A 15,459-nucleotide genomic window follows, 5' to 3' on the forward strand; every position below is an offset into this window, starting at 1 on the left:
TATGTATCAAGTAACTTTTATATAACTTCCTTTCGTGTAAAAGTTACTTTCTATTTTGATATATTATATATGTTAAATTCAGATAAATCTTTTTTTTTCAAATGCTAGTTTATTATTGTTTATAAAAAGTTTTCCACACCAGCCTTTAATTCAAATACAGTGGAATCTTTAAGTGCTTAAAAATGAATAATTGGATTCTGAATTGAAACTTGGGATTTTTAGCTAAAGTATTAAAAAATTTTCAAGTTTTTATGAAAGCCATATTTTATAATCATATCGACTGACAATTAAAGTATTATGAGTACATTTCTTCTTAAACTAATTAAATCAAGTAGTTAACATTAAAAAATATTTATTAAGACTAATTATGAAGTTTTAAGTATTTAACTTCAAAAGTTAAATACTTATCTTTAATGCAAATTCAGCTTTCTATACATTTTTGAATTATTTAAAATTCCAGAAATTAAAGATATGGAAAATATGTTTTTACAAAACTTCAAAATTTAGCCTTTGTAATGGGGATTTCATAAAGTATTCTATCCTTTTCTTATGCTTTAAAAAAAGAGGATAATTAAAACTTTCTTCAATCAATCAAGGAAAGAAATAATTTTGCATAAATAAAAAAATACTAAAATTTAATCATTATAAAATATACTAGAATAATTGAGTAGATTCGACTATAAAAGGTAGCTTTTCAACTACATAGTAGAGTAAAATTTTGTGGTAAAACAATACAAATAAATCTTTTAAATTTTTTATTGTTAATAAAAAATTTGGTTAAACAGCTTTTTTAGAAATGTTCAGTAAAAAGAAAGTAATTATATTTGTACAGTGAAAAAAATATTTTTATTTAAAATCATTTCAAAATATATTCGTCAGCTTTACAGTCCAGCTATGATAATTTGTCAGTTTGATTTTAAACTTTCCCAGCAGGATGAAATTTCATTTCAAAGCTGAGCAATTTCATGGATATAAGCGGCCAATACTTTTGTCTGAAATGGAAAAAAAATTATTTAAAAATATAATAGTTTAAAATGAACCATTTAAACTTCTTACATTACAATATGAAATATCTTATGTTAACAATACTTGAAAATAGCACTTCCAATCTTTCAGTAATATATTTACTTTAACTTTTTAAGGGATTCTATCAAGTAATTTTATATTTCAATATAATCAAAATTCTTTCATTGGGAAATTTTATAATATAATAGATAGAAAGGAACAACAGCAAAAAAAGGAATGGGGTAGAGGCATTTTTATTTCAATGCACTCGGTTTAAAAATGAATTATAAATAATGAAATTCAGTTAAAATTAATACAGCTATATTACAAATATATTTAACATGTACAAATATTCGGATTTTTAAAGTTTATTTATACAGAGATTCCCTTACACACAAGAGGTCTACTTTAACTGAGATCCAAATACTAATTTCTAGCCCATATTATACTTATTGCTACAATTAAAATGCTTAACATTAAGTAAATATTCTAAATTGCAAAAAATAATATTGTAAGTTGTTTCAGTCAACAAATGTACTGCTGATAATAGCAAAATCTAAATTTTAATATAGTTTTTGAGTTCTATACTTAATAAAATACTTTTTGGCAAATTAATATTTTAAGGTATCTATCTATCTATCTCAAAGGTTACTTTCCATTGATTGGGCTAAATTATGAAATTCATAACTCAGCAGTTTTAAGTGAAGAAGTATGGCATGTGCATTGTTTAAAATTTCAACATGTCAAGAATATTTTAATCCTTGAACTCTGACAGCCGTCCTTAAATAATTTAACAAATCTACAATGTAATATAGAGATCATCAACAGATATGATCTTTAACTCATTATTATGTAAACAATCGCCAATGTACAAATATCAAATTTGGTATTTTATATACGTTTAAATTGACTTCTAATTAGAATCAGAAGACTACATAAAAATTTACACTTCATACCTTTTCAGCATATAGAATATAATGCTCTATATCATCCAGAATATTTTTCCAAATATAAGTATATGACTATCCCTGATGGTTTACCTATTATCTTAGGCCAAGTTTACTGTTAATAAACTTTTATGTGAATATTAAAAATAATCTTTATTTATAACATTCAAGGAATAATATTTTATAAATTGTTAAAAACAAAATTTTATCAACAAAACTTAAGGATAATTTAATGTGCTTACCCCTTCAATATAATTAGAAATATCTATCTTTTCATTCTGAGAATGAGCACCATCATCACTTGCACCTATTCCTAAGAGCAGTACATTTTTACCAGTAGCTTGTTCGAAAGTTAATGTCACTGGAATACTTCCTCCCTCCCTAATGAGATCAGGTTCAACATTGTATACTGAAAAAGGTTAAAATATCATTTGAAACATTCAATTTTTTTAATCCTTGCAAATTTTAAGCGCTCATAAAAATATTTTGATTACAGAATTGTCAAATAGTACCTCGTTTGATAGCTTTTTTCCCAGCAACAAAATTAGGATGGTTAGGATCACTTAGCCATGCCTGACCAGCATGAACCATGAAAGCACTAAAAATAAAGATTCAATTTTATTGTATTCTTAGAAAGTAATTCTATCAAAATTTACAATTTCAAAAAACTAATTTATAGTGTAAAATAAATATAAATAATCATTTTTATATTTCAAAACTATCTCAATGCAATAACTAAAAAGATTTTTTTTTTTTTCAAATTTTAAAAACATGTTTCATTTTTTTTCACTTATTTTGTAGTTCTATTGTAGAATTATTGTATTCACAAAGCAATACATTGTTTACAAAAATTATTAAAAATTAATTAGAATAATTGTTTTTTATTTTATAATTACATTAATATATTTATTAGTAATTTTATTAAAAATAAATCTTTATGGCTATTTTTAATATTAAAAATTATTATATTCTCTGGTTATGATTAATTTATGCCCAGTTTTTTTTTTATTTGAACTTCCATTTGTATAGAAATTTTATTACAATCTAACCAACTTTAAAATAGACAAATTCAACATTATTTGAAACATAAAAATATATTTTTAAGTAACTGAGTGGATTGCAAAATCAGTTCATAACAAATGTATTTATTTGAGAAGCATTATTAACAGCATCAAGAAACTAGCTGAATTTTTTTATTACTAAATTCGATGATTTTCTTGAATGGCATATAATTTAAAAGAAGAACTTAACCTTTAAAATAGTTTTAAAATTTTACAAAAATGATATTGATTTTATACTGAGTAAATCACGATACTAAACAGTCTTTACGTTTTATCTAATTTACAAAAATCCTTTAGAATTATTAGATTTAATTTGGGAAAACAAAAACAAAAATATTTTAAATATCATTTTTATAACATATGAAAAAAGAATACATAAGTAATAATTTTTTTGAATACTACAAATATACAAGACATTTAAAAGGAATTAAATGAATTTCATTTTTAAAAAGTGATATACTTTAATTCATTTGGAGTTTTTCTTGCTTCGTGAACTTTCTTCAAATGTGCAACTACTAATTCTTCAATTTTCCTAGGATCTTGATTGGGTACAATACGAATGGAAAATTTTCCTATTACTTTTGAAGGAATCACAGTTTTACATCCTGATTCACTAAAGGCACCTTCAATACCTAATATTAAAAAAAATGTAAACGATTAATTCAGTGATGACTTATTTGTAATTCAATAAAAAAGATAAAATTCTCACAGCAATGATTAAATTATATTAACTGTTGACCAAGTGAAATGGATTGGCCCATAAAATATGAGGTTGGATAAAAAAAAAATAAGTTCAGAGATGTTATCACCCTATGTAATAAAAAAAAAAATCTATAACATGCAAAATTGACGAGTTGTGTTTGATAATTTGCTAACATTAACTTAAATATTTTATTTAAAAAAATTTTTAATTAAAAAGGTAAATAATATAAGAAATAAAATTGATTAAATTGAAAAGATAATTTTTTTTTCTAAATTTTATGGTGATATGAAATGGCTCCAAAATTATTGAAGAAAAATATTAGCATTTAAATTAAAAAATCTTATAAAAAAGATTTTCCACCACAAATATCTACTATCTTACCCCCCCCCCCCAAAAAAAATCAGTTGTGTACTTAATTTTGTATTTCTGTGCCAATGGTCTGTCCTGTAGAATGTTTTTCATTATGTAATTTCCAAATAGTATTCAACCTATAAACATTATTATATAAACAACGTTTTAGAGCTGAACATTATAAATGGTTGAAAGTAGGTTCCATTGATCTCAAGGATAAGGTTAAGTCACTTTTTTATTACTTTGCTCTTTTATTTACTAATGTATTATAATTTAACAATTACTTTATTGAACTCTTTTAAAAAATAACAGTACAAAATAACAGCACTGGAACTGAAGAAGAGTAAGTACCTTTCCATAACTAATTTCAAAGGAATAAAGTAATAGTGTTGCATTTGTGATATCATGTCTTAAACAGCTAATGATATTACAAGATTAAAAATAAAAGTAATCCAATTTTAATTATGACATATGTAATCTGAAATAATTTTCTTTATTTGTATGAAGTGAAGTGTAAAGATGTTAAAATGAATTAAGATATCTTGAAAATAAAATCTGCCATACAACCTACCTTTTGAAATATTAATTTAACTGTGCAAATATTAAAGAATAAAAATAAAGGTCAAATGCTACAAAAAAAAAAAAAAGAGAGAGAGAGAGAGAGAGGCATAACTAACCTCATTGATTTGACATACAACTAATGATTTATCCTTCTACTAAAAATCTAATAGAAATCCCATTACTTTATCAGAATATTATAATTATGCACATTATCTATAGAAACAGATTTCATTTTTCTATTATTAATTTTGAAACATAAAATGAATTGAAGGTATTTTCAAGCAAAGGTATTTCAATACAACCTAAATTCACAGTGATTAGTTAAAAATAAATATAAGGCACAGTTGCAATTTGAAAGGTATTTGAAATTAAAAGATCAAGCTTTGATATATTGAAAATAGTTATAGAGAACAAGCATATTCATCATAGTTTCTCCTATCAATAATAAATTTTAATATGTGTTATGTTTTATTACTCATAGCTTAGGGCAATGCATAATATATTTATAATTTATTTTATGCAAATGTTGAATAAAAGGAATATACACTCTCCCCATAATTGTAAATCCCCATTTTAAAAATATAAAAAATACAGATATTGATTTTTCTTCCTTTATCACAAATATTAAACTCCTTGATGGAAAAAAACTAATTTGCAGATGTATTAGATAATGTTTTTATGCTGGTAAATATAAATGCTGGTACATAAATTTCATTTATGTGACACAAAATTTCAGAACCTCTCATTATCAGATTACATAAAACTTATTTTGGTAGTAAAAATTTAGTTACAAACAGGCGATATTCTGAATATATTAAAAAAATGTTATTAATGTAGTATAAAATAGATATATCATACCATGAAGAGAAAGAGATGGGAATCTCCATCTTCTCATTAGAGTTTTTATTTTATCAGCTCGGACTAGTTTTTCACAACCAACATCTTTCCTGTATTCCTCCTACAAATAAATATTGCCATATTTATGTAATAAAGCTTTTTTATTCATGCCATTTAAAATATACTATAACATTCATCATATCAACTATGCTGCCAACTGCTCCTGATGAATTTTACCAGACTTTTAAAAGTACTAGATTAGCAATTTCTTATCTATAAAATTCATGGTCATGGTTCTTAAGTTATAAAAAGTCGAACTGATCTTTTTAGCATGATAATGTTCACAGGTTGGTATATTCTCTGTAAATTAAAGTTACAAGCATGATAAAAATTACTAATGCTATTGGAACCAGAGCTATTAAATTAGTACTGATTACTTCTTAGGTAATAAGAACTCATTCTGAAAGGATTTTTAATTAAAAATCAATCATTATTTCAATGTTTTTTCTCTGAAACTTTGGAGCATATTATTGCAAAAATTTATTATGACAATATTTTAAAGTTTAAAAATTTTGATTTTCAATTACATCAAATTTATTTTTGTGGAATTTTTTCTCTAATTTCAATAAATTGTATATAAAAAAAAATTTATGTAAATTTTACACAAAACTTTACATTGTTTTAGCTACTGCATTTTTTCTTATGGATGATGCAATGGCATAAAGTACTTTTTTTTTGGTGCTACTGAAAAACAAGAGAGACACCCTTGGCTTGAAATCAAAACATTTTATGTGTGTGTGTGTGTGTATCGCATCACTGCCATAAATTAAAAGAAAATTTTTTAAATAATATAAAGATAGAGTAATCTTTTCTAAAATATTACGAAGCTATGTTAGTTTGATATAAAAGTTCAAATCTTATTAAAATTTTTCTATAATTTGACATTTTGCATCTTTAAATGCAATTTTACTTGTAACATTTGCAAAATAACCATGTCCTGTAATCATCAAAACCTTTATTTAAAAAAAAAATTAAATATTTTGTTAATTTCAAGCAATATATGAAAATTGCAAAACCTTTTTTAGAATAACAGCAACACTCTTCAGAAATATAAATTATTATATTTTATATAAAATTTCACTATAAAAAATTAACAATAGTTTGTTGCTTTTATTACCACATAATTTATCAATTATTTGCATTGCTTTCATTTATTTATCTTTCATTTGAATAAGAATGTCATATTATGTGCTCTTGTAAAATACTTTCAGCAGGTGGAGTTTAATTATTACCCTCTTGTTTACTTTGGTGACATATACTTTATCTCATTTGAATAAGAATGTTCTTGCATATTCTTTTGCAAGATGTTACATCAGATATGTTTTTCAACAGGTGTGTATCAGTCACATGTCATGAAGGTTAAATTACAATTAACTCATCCGTTCTCCTATATTATAAAACTTCCAATTTTAAGATTTTTATTTGCAACCTGTGAATGAATTTAAATAACTGATAATTAAATAACTGAAATTTAATAACTGATTCCTAATTCTTCCAAAAAAATTTGTTTATTTAGTCAGTAATGTTTAGAGATCAGAATATTTATTCCAACTAAAATATATTAAACTTTTACAATAATTTCCAATGATTGATTACTTTTCTTCACACAATCAATAACAAATATAATAAGTCAAATCTCCAAAATGACATCTTAAAGCAAATATTTATGAAATAAGAATGTAATAAAAAATGTTAAATGAATTAAGAAAACTACTATGAATCTAACCGATTAAAATGCAATCTAAAGAATAATTTTTAAGTAAAAAAATGCTAACATATATAATACATATACATAAATAAATTTTAAAAATGTTCATATAAATTTCATTCAGATTTTTTTTAAATAATTAGTTTAAAATGATATTTTTAAAAAATTTCTGCATCATTTGAATAGCTTTGTGCCTTTATTTACAAAAAAGAAATTTAAAGCAAAGAGAAAATATTATATAATAGTTTAAATATCAGTGAACATGTAATCATAACAAGGTATTTTCATGCAAAGACAAAAGTCAATTTTTATCATTTAAATCAAAAAAATTAAAAATATTTTTCTATTTTTAAGGAAGAAAAAACTAATTTCTGTTGATTTAATTTAATTTGAAGCAAATTTTTTTAAGTTAATTTAGAATTTAACTACAGAATATTATTTATTTATATTCAGATTTTGATAAAATTATTTATTTTAAAGACGATTAAATCGAAGAACTTTGAAATATCTTATATCTTCATTATTTTAAACCATTATAAAACCTTTTATAAAATGATTTTCAGAAATAATTTTTAAATTGCAATGAAATACATTATTTCTAACTATTTATATAAATCAATTACAGAAATAGATTAAGCAAATTATATTTTCTATAACAATTTTAGAATTAAAATGAAATGCAAATAAAAAATTGGATAGCTTTCACACAATGAATGATAAATTCATTATATTAGACATTCAATTAAAAGTCACAGAAATTTAATTAAATATCACTTAATGTTACTAATTATAAATTGTTAATGAAGCAATGATTACTTACTGGATCAAAATCGATATTCTCATACAATTTTTTTTCTTCTTCAGTTACTGGAAGAACATCATCCATTATTCCTGGAATAAGTATGTTTCCTCTTGCATCAGTCATAGAATTCATTAAAGCAATCAAATCAGCCATAGCTTCATGGCTATAAAAAAAGGGAAAAATTAACTATACAGATATAGCGCTAATTATAAAAATAGATATAAATGGATTTTTAAAAGAAATAAGTTAGCTGGTTAAATTTTTTTTCTCTATGATGTTTCTGAAAGTTTAGGATTAGATATAAAAAGTATTCAAAATATTACTCTAAATTAGTATCCATTAAAAATACTAAATACATTCATTTGTACACACACAATCATGCCTATAATTAAAAATAAATTAAACCTTTGAATATTTGAAATAATTTACTTAATTTTAAAATGGCGTAAAAATTTTTTAGATAATAGTTTCCAAAGCGTTTACAGAGCAACGTCAAAACAATCAAACATCTGTATAGCCTGTAAATTTTAATGTAAAATATAAAAAAAAGCAAAATTTTATAGTGTTTAGAATAATTATTAATTAAAAAAGAATGATACTGTATTAATTAATTGCATTTCATTTTTTGTAACATGGTTTTCTTAATTTAAGGGAAGGAGAGGACTAACATATCCATTTAACTCTCTCTATGTTTTAAGAAATGTCTTTTCTTCAAATAATAGGCGAAGAAAAATAAGAATCCCTTCAACAGTATTATTATTAATAGTATTATTTTTAATAGTTTATATTCAGAAGACTATACTTAATAGTCAAAAGAAATTAAGTACTTTCATTAGCTATATGAAAAAAACAAGAAAAAAAAACAATTAAAATTTTATTTAAATTACATTAATATTAAATCTATAACATTCCTATAAGCTCAAACCCCTCAATAATATCTTCAACTATTATAACTAAAAAGTACTAAGTTATGCTTGAAACTTTTTTTCTATATTCAGAATAAATAATATTTTTTATCATTAAATTTTATATAATTTTATTTAATAATTAATAGTATTTTTCAAAGCTATTTTATATTAAAAAGCAGTCTATTTAGAATTTTTGTAAAAAGTGGTATTCTCAAACATGATATGCTATCATTTAAGAATGCATATTTGTTTTCTAAAAAATGTCTATTTTAAAAATTAGCTATTAGGCCATAATAAATCACTGGAAATAGAACTATTCTTCTAACAAAATTAAAAATGTTTTAAGTAACAAGGAAAGTTTAATTGGATAAAAAATTTTAATTAGACATATTTTGTAAAATATTCTTGACATAGTAAAAATTTTAAAAACAAAACAAGTTTTACTCCTCTGGGATTAAAACTGCTTGAATTATGAAGTTTTGAATACCATTATTTCAGAACCATTCCAAAGGTCTTCTAAAGGAAAATCTTTCAATTAACAGACTGCATTTACTCAAACTGACCATTGATTGACTTAAAACAATGAAATTCAAAATTTCAAATCTTGGAACAGCTTTAGATGCAAAAAAGTCGATTTAATTTTCTTTAAAACCAATATGCTAAAAGTATTTTACTAAATATAAAAAATAAATACAAAGAACTGATTAAAAATTTTTCCAGCAGTACATTGATTGGCGGACACAGTACAAAAAAATCATTTTTTGCATCTTTAAAGTATATTTCTTTCTACAACTGTATACTCATTTCTAACAATTTAAAAATTAGTTAATAGGCTATGTTCACAGTAGCCCTGGATAATGGAAAAGAATATCAAAAGAAACAAACTTACACAGATCCACCCATAACTCCAGAATGCAAATCTTTACATGCACATGTTATTTTAATAAAAAAATAGCATACACCTCTGCAAAAAAAAAAAAAAAAGAAGTTACACAAAAATAATTTTAAAAAAGGTCAAGTTTCACCTTTCAAGAATCAGGAATACTAACTTTATAAAACACAAAACAATTGAATCAGTGTAATACAAAGAAAATTAATGAAATCATAGATTAATATATATTAGTAACAAATATTTGTAAAAAGTAGAATAACTATAAGTCTTTTTTAAAATATATATTTCAAAAGAATATTTAGACTTAATTATCTCACTAGACATATACTTTGATAAATATAAAATATTGCATAATTTAATCTTATTAACATGGAAATTAACATTTTAGATTTATCTGATCATTTTTTAATCTGGGCATTATAATGCATGGAAAGTCAGTATTTTTTAAAAACTTTTTTCTAATATTAAGAATCAGAATCAACAATTTTTTTAAGTCTCTCTCTCTCTTTTGCTGAAGCAAATCTATGATTCAGATTTCTCCAATTAATTACTGACTTTTGTAATTATATGTAAGTATGAAGAAATCATACCTTCTTAATAGAATTATTGTAAATTATTTAAATATAAAGCAGTTTATTATTAACTTAAGCATGTATGGTGAAAGCATCATGCGAGTTTTTGCAATAAGACCATTAATGTTTAATTGCATAAAATTTATCTAAATGATAGATTTTCAATAAACAAGAATAAAACACTCAACACGTTGTATTTTATGAGAAGCTCAAGATACTATTATTTAAAAATGCAAAATAAATTTTCTTTCCTTTATTCAGTTTTATTTTCTCTAAGGAAAAAATGCAATGGATTGTAAAAACAAGTGCTAATATTCCTAGATGTTATAAATTTTTAAAGAATGAAAATTTTCCAGCATAATTTAAGAATTTATTTCCAAAAAATCTATGCTAAAAATAAACGTTGTCGAAAATAATATAACAAAATTCAATTATTATGAATTTCTATTTCTTTTATGCTTATTCATCTCCATAATCTGTTCACAAAAATAACCAAACACAATCTTTAATTCCAACCAAGTAATTTGAATCATATAATTTAGTATTAAAAGTGATTATTTCAAAATAAATTTAAATTAACTGTACCTTAAACCATAAGTCAAGCAAGGTTTCTTCTTTCCTAGCCAGTAATTATCAGATATGCAGACATAATCAACATTTTTAAAAAATTTATCTTTCTCACTAAAAACTAGTTCATCCAAGCCTTCAGAACCAGACTCTTCCATACCTTCAAAACAAAACTAAAAGAAGGGAAATAAAAGGAATACATTAATCCTTTTTACAAGTTAAAATCAAATAAAAATTACTTTTGTAAAGAAATAAGTTATAAATGTAGTAAGGAATGAATCTTTTCCTTACTCATGATTATTTAATTTTTTTTTTCTTTTCAATATGGCTACAATATTTTTTTTAATTGATCAAACTTTTCCTTTAAAAGTCTAAAGATGTTATTTTAGAGAAATTTTTTTTACTATGGGTAATGATTGGCACAGACATAAAATTAGATTTTTACTTCTACTACAAAAGTAAACACCTAACATTTTTATCTAAACATTAATAGAACAGATTTTCAGATAATTAAATTAAATTATTTTTTAAAAATAACAACAATAAATAATCTAAACTTTTCCACTTTTAAATAACAGAAGTTTACTGAAGGATCACAAACTAAAACCATAAAAAAGAAAATGAAGGACATATAAAAATAAATTAGAAATCTATCAGCCACTAAAGAAGCTTTTATAATATAAATGCTATTGAAATTAATAGATGATCTGTTGTTTGTGAGAGACACGAATGAAGAAACCCTTTTTGAAGAATTCTTAATGACAAATATTTGCATAATGAGCAATATTTCAGAAATCTGTTTTACTGACCAGCAAAAATGACTAAATCATTGAATTTTTATTAAAATGTACTTCAGTTTTTGACTGATACAAAATAGCAAAATAACAAGCATATATCACAAGCAAGAAGTTTGGAAAACTTGTTTGCCAATTCACAATAATATAATAAATGGAGCAAAAACTTTCAGCAAATCAGAATCAAGCATACAAAATAGTAACTTATTTAATAACTAAAAATTTAATTTTAAAATTACGCAACTTCTTTTCCTAAAACATTATTTGTTTTGTGCAGATTCTTTTCAAAATCATTCTTTAATATAATTAAAAAAATTTTGAAAAGTACCATTACCACCAAGGAAATTAATCATTCCAAAAGATACCACTGATAAGATTACAAACATTTGCATTCCTTCATAAATTGAAAGATGCATGTAACCAGGAATAATAATTTATTTTTAAAAAAGTTATTTTCACCAAAAGAAAATACTTATTTCTCTTTAAAATAAATTGTAATCAATTTCTTTTAATAAAAATAATTTATAAAGAACAAAATTCTATAATTTATAAAGTACAAAAAAACTGTTATACAAGAAATTGACTTTTAGCCCTTTCTTTGCAGAAAATAAAACATTGTAAATTATATCAATTATTGAATTTTCTAAAAAAAAAAAGCACTTACTTTTAAATTAACAGGTAGTTCCCTTCCAGTCTTCCTGTAAGCAGTAATTGCATGTAACCATCCCAAAACAGGACCTTTATCATCAGTAGCACCACGCCCATATAATTTACCATCTTTTTCTGTTAAAACAAAAGGTTCGGTGTCCCAGCCATCTTCCTACCTCATGCAAAACATTTTTTATTTATTTATATTATTATAAAAATGATCAAATCTAAAACATTTATTATCAGATCCAAAGCAAATATATTACTATAAAACTGAAATATTTTAAAACATAATTTTTTATTGAATAAAAAAATAAGTGATCACTAAAAGTAAAAAATCCAATAAGTAAAATTAATTATCACATAGATTACATTGTTAATAAGCATCTTTGGAAGGTTTGATATATTATTCCTTTTCCTATTTCAAGCAAAAGAATTTTTCATAATGTACAAGACTTCAAATTTACATCAGACAATCCATGCTGCACCACATATTTCTGAATACAAGACAATGTTAGTACAATCTGAAAGTGTAATCTCCTCCCCCATAAAAATTTAACTTAAAATTCAACCCTTGTATATGAAGTGAAATATTTTTTTTTTTATCTTATGACTTTCAAAACATATCACCATATTCCAAGTATATACAACATCAATTATATTTTATAATAGCAATTAGAATATTTCATAATCAAATACTCAGATATTTTTTATTAGATTTTTCTTTTTTATTAGAACAGGCAATAAAATAAGAGTACATGTAGTGTAGTGATTTGGAATGAAAATGACCCCCACTTAAGTGCATGTATTTCAAAAATGAGTGCATTTGCTAAAAGTTTAAGAATGCAAATTTGTTCTTTTCAATTTTATACCCACAAATTTAATGATTTTTTTCAAAAGGATGAAAAAATATCTTTAAACAACCCAACTATCTAATTGAATATAAATGATAAATCATGATTACAATGAGAAGCACTTCAGTCAGAATGCCGAAATGTTAAGAATAAATCCACTTTTCTATTAACCAAACCCAGGATAAAAACTGCAAAAGTTTAGTAACAAATTTCATAAAATGATGAATACTAATAGCACCAAAATGAAATAACATCAATACTTTTAATTATCACTATTTGGAATTTATTAATAGAAAAGTAATGAAAAAATATATATTCACCTTGTTTGCAGGCTGAACATCCAAATGGCCATACACACAAACAGTTTTCTTTTTAGGATCTTCTCCTAAAGTACCCAACAGAATAGGTGGTAATGGCAAAGTAGTGCCATTTGGTAATGTCTGATTGCCCACATCAACTAGGTTGACTTTAGTCCCTTCATTTTCTAAATACTAAAAAGATAAATAATTCCCTTGTTCTTTATTACAGTCCATATAACATTTATAAAGAATGAAATATTTTTAAATGTTACAGATATATATTATTTAACTAGCAAAAATAAGAAGGGGGAAAAGAAAATGTAAGAATTTATTATTAGTGATAAGAACATATGATACCTTTGCAACCCACTTAACCATTTTTGCAATCTCTTCTCGAGTCTCTGGCCATGCCGATACACTTTTGATTGCTACAGCTTCCTTCAAAGAATCAATATATTCTTTCTGATGTTCATCAATATACCTAGGAGGTAAAAAAAAAAGATTCAATAACAAAAAAAGCCATATAAAAAATCTCTCTAAATAAAAGCATTAAAAATTTTAATAGGTGAATGCATAAAATTAGAAAGTAAAAATTGGAAATCTAGAATAATTAACTCATTTAAAAAAGTTTTTGGAAAAAAAAAAATTTGAAATCATAACAGTAAAAAGTAGCATTCTTAAAGATTTTTTTAAAGAGTATTTAAGAAGAAAAATCATTTTAAAAAACTTAAATCTCTTCCTTGTTTATTTAAAATTTAAATGTAATTTCTACATATGGCAAATAAAATTTTAAAGCAATGACAAAGTAAGCTTTACTTAAAAATCTCCTCCATTATATTCTTTGATAGAGATGTCAAACAGGAATTCACTTCTGTCAACAGTACAATGACAAATGATTCAAAATCAGAAGGGAGTTCCGAAATCGGTGTTATCTTGCCAGAAGCGAAACGATACGTACATATAAGATAGCAGAAGTCACAACCGTGCCACACTCAAAATCAGCGGACTTTCTGCTCGAAACGAGAATACATAAAAAGGAATGAAACTAATGTGTAAACTTTAATTAAAAGATGAAAAAAGGTTATAAAATTACAATCTAAAATAAGATTTTTTGCAATAAAAAAAACTAAAGTTTTTAAAAATTTGAAAGATTTTTTTTTTTTTAATTTTCAGGTTAGTCAGGTTTTTGTTTTCAAATCTGAAATTCCACTGAAACGAGAATCTACTTCCGGTATTTATCTTCAGTCGAATTATTTCAAGATATATTTCAGTTTGTTATGAGTAGAAGATGCTTTGTAATTGATAAAAATGTTAATTATAACTCTGTAAACTGGAATATTTCTAGATTGTTATAAAGAGCAGATACTTATGGACACAACAAATTTAATGCAGCTTCAGCATGTTATTTTTCTCATAAAATTATTTTTTAAACTTGGATGGTATAAAATATTTGCTTTAATTACCATAATATTATATTTTTGGCTGTTTAGAAACCTTATTCAAATATGAATTCTATTTCTTTGAATTTCAATCCGAATGATACAATCCCTTTGAATTTTAATTTGCCGCTTTCTTTTCCTATATTATTTAAGCAATTTAAGGAAATAAACGCAAAAAAATACCGAATTTTAAATAAGAAATCTCAGTGAAATTGTCATTTTATGAGACAGAGAATCAAAATTGTTTTTTTTTTTTTTTTTTTTTTTTTAGATTAATAACAGGACTCTTCTGTTAAAGTTTGAAGGTTATTTCACCGGAAGTGATGTTATATCTGTAAAATAAAGTTTGAAAAAGTAGAAATTCACCTCAAAAATTAAAAAAATTTGTTTTGATTAGAAATTCTATTCCAATTTTATATCGATCCTCATTTAAATACGAAAAAAGTGCAGA

The 15,459-nt window shown here is 23.7% G+C and overlaps 1 protein-coding gene across 1 annotated transcript; it reads right to left on the reverse strand.

Annotated features, from left to right (window-relative positions):
* Positions 1–738: 738 nt before the first annotated feature.
* LOC129981659 (cytosolic non-specific dipeptidase-like) lies at positions 739–14,589 on the reverse strand. Its single transcript, XM_056092589.1, has 12 exons — positions 14,386–14,589; positions 13,927–14,050; positions 13,591–13,761; positions 12,433–12,588; positions 10,993–11,147; positions 9,833–9,907; positions 8,054–8,198; positions 5,487–5,586; positions 3,474–3,645; positions 2,465–2,550; positions 2,195–2,361; positions 739–992 (listed from the first exon to the last, which is right to left on the reverse strand). The coding sequence occupies exons 1-12, from the start codon at positions 14,400–14,402 to the stop codon at positions 948–950; spliced, it is 1,413 nt and encodes a 470-aa protein (XP_055948564.1). The 5' UTR covers positions 14,403–14,589; the 3' UTR covers positions 739–947.
* Between the last annotated feature and the right edge of the window lie 870 nt (positions 14,590–15,459).

This window comes from Argiope bruennichi, chromosome 8 (assembly GCF_947563725.1).
Source record: "Argiope bruennichi chromosome 8, qqArgBrue1.1, whole genome shotgun sequence".
Taxonomy (NCBI): domain Eukaryota; kingdom Metazoa; phylum Arthropoda; class Arachnida; order Araneae; family Araneidae; genus Argiope; species Argiope bruennichi.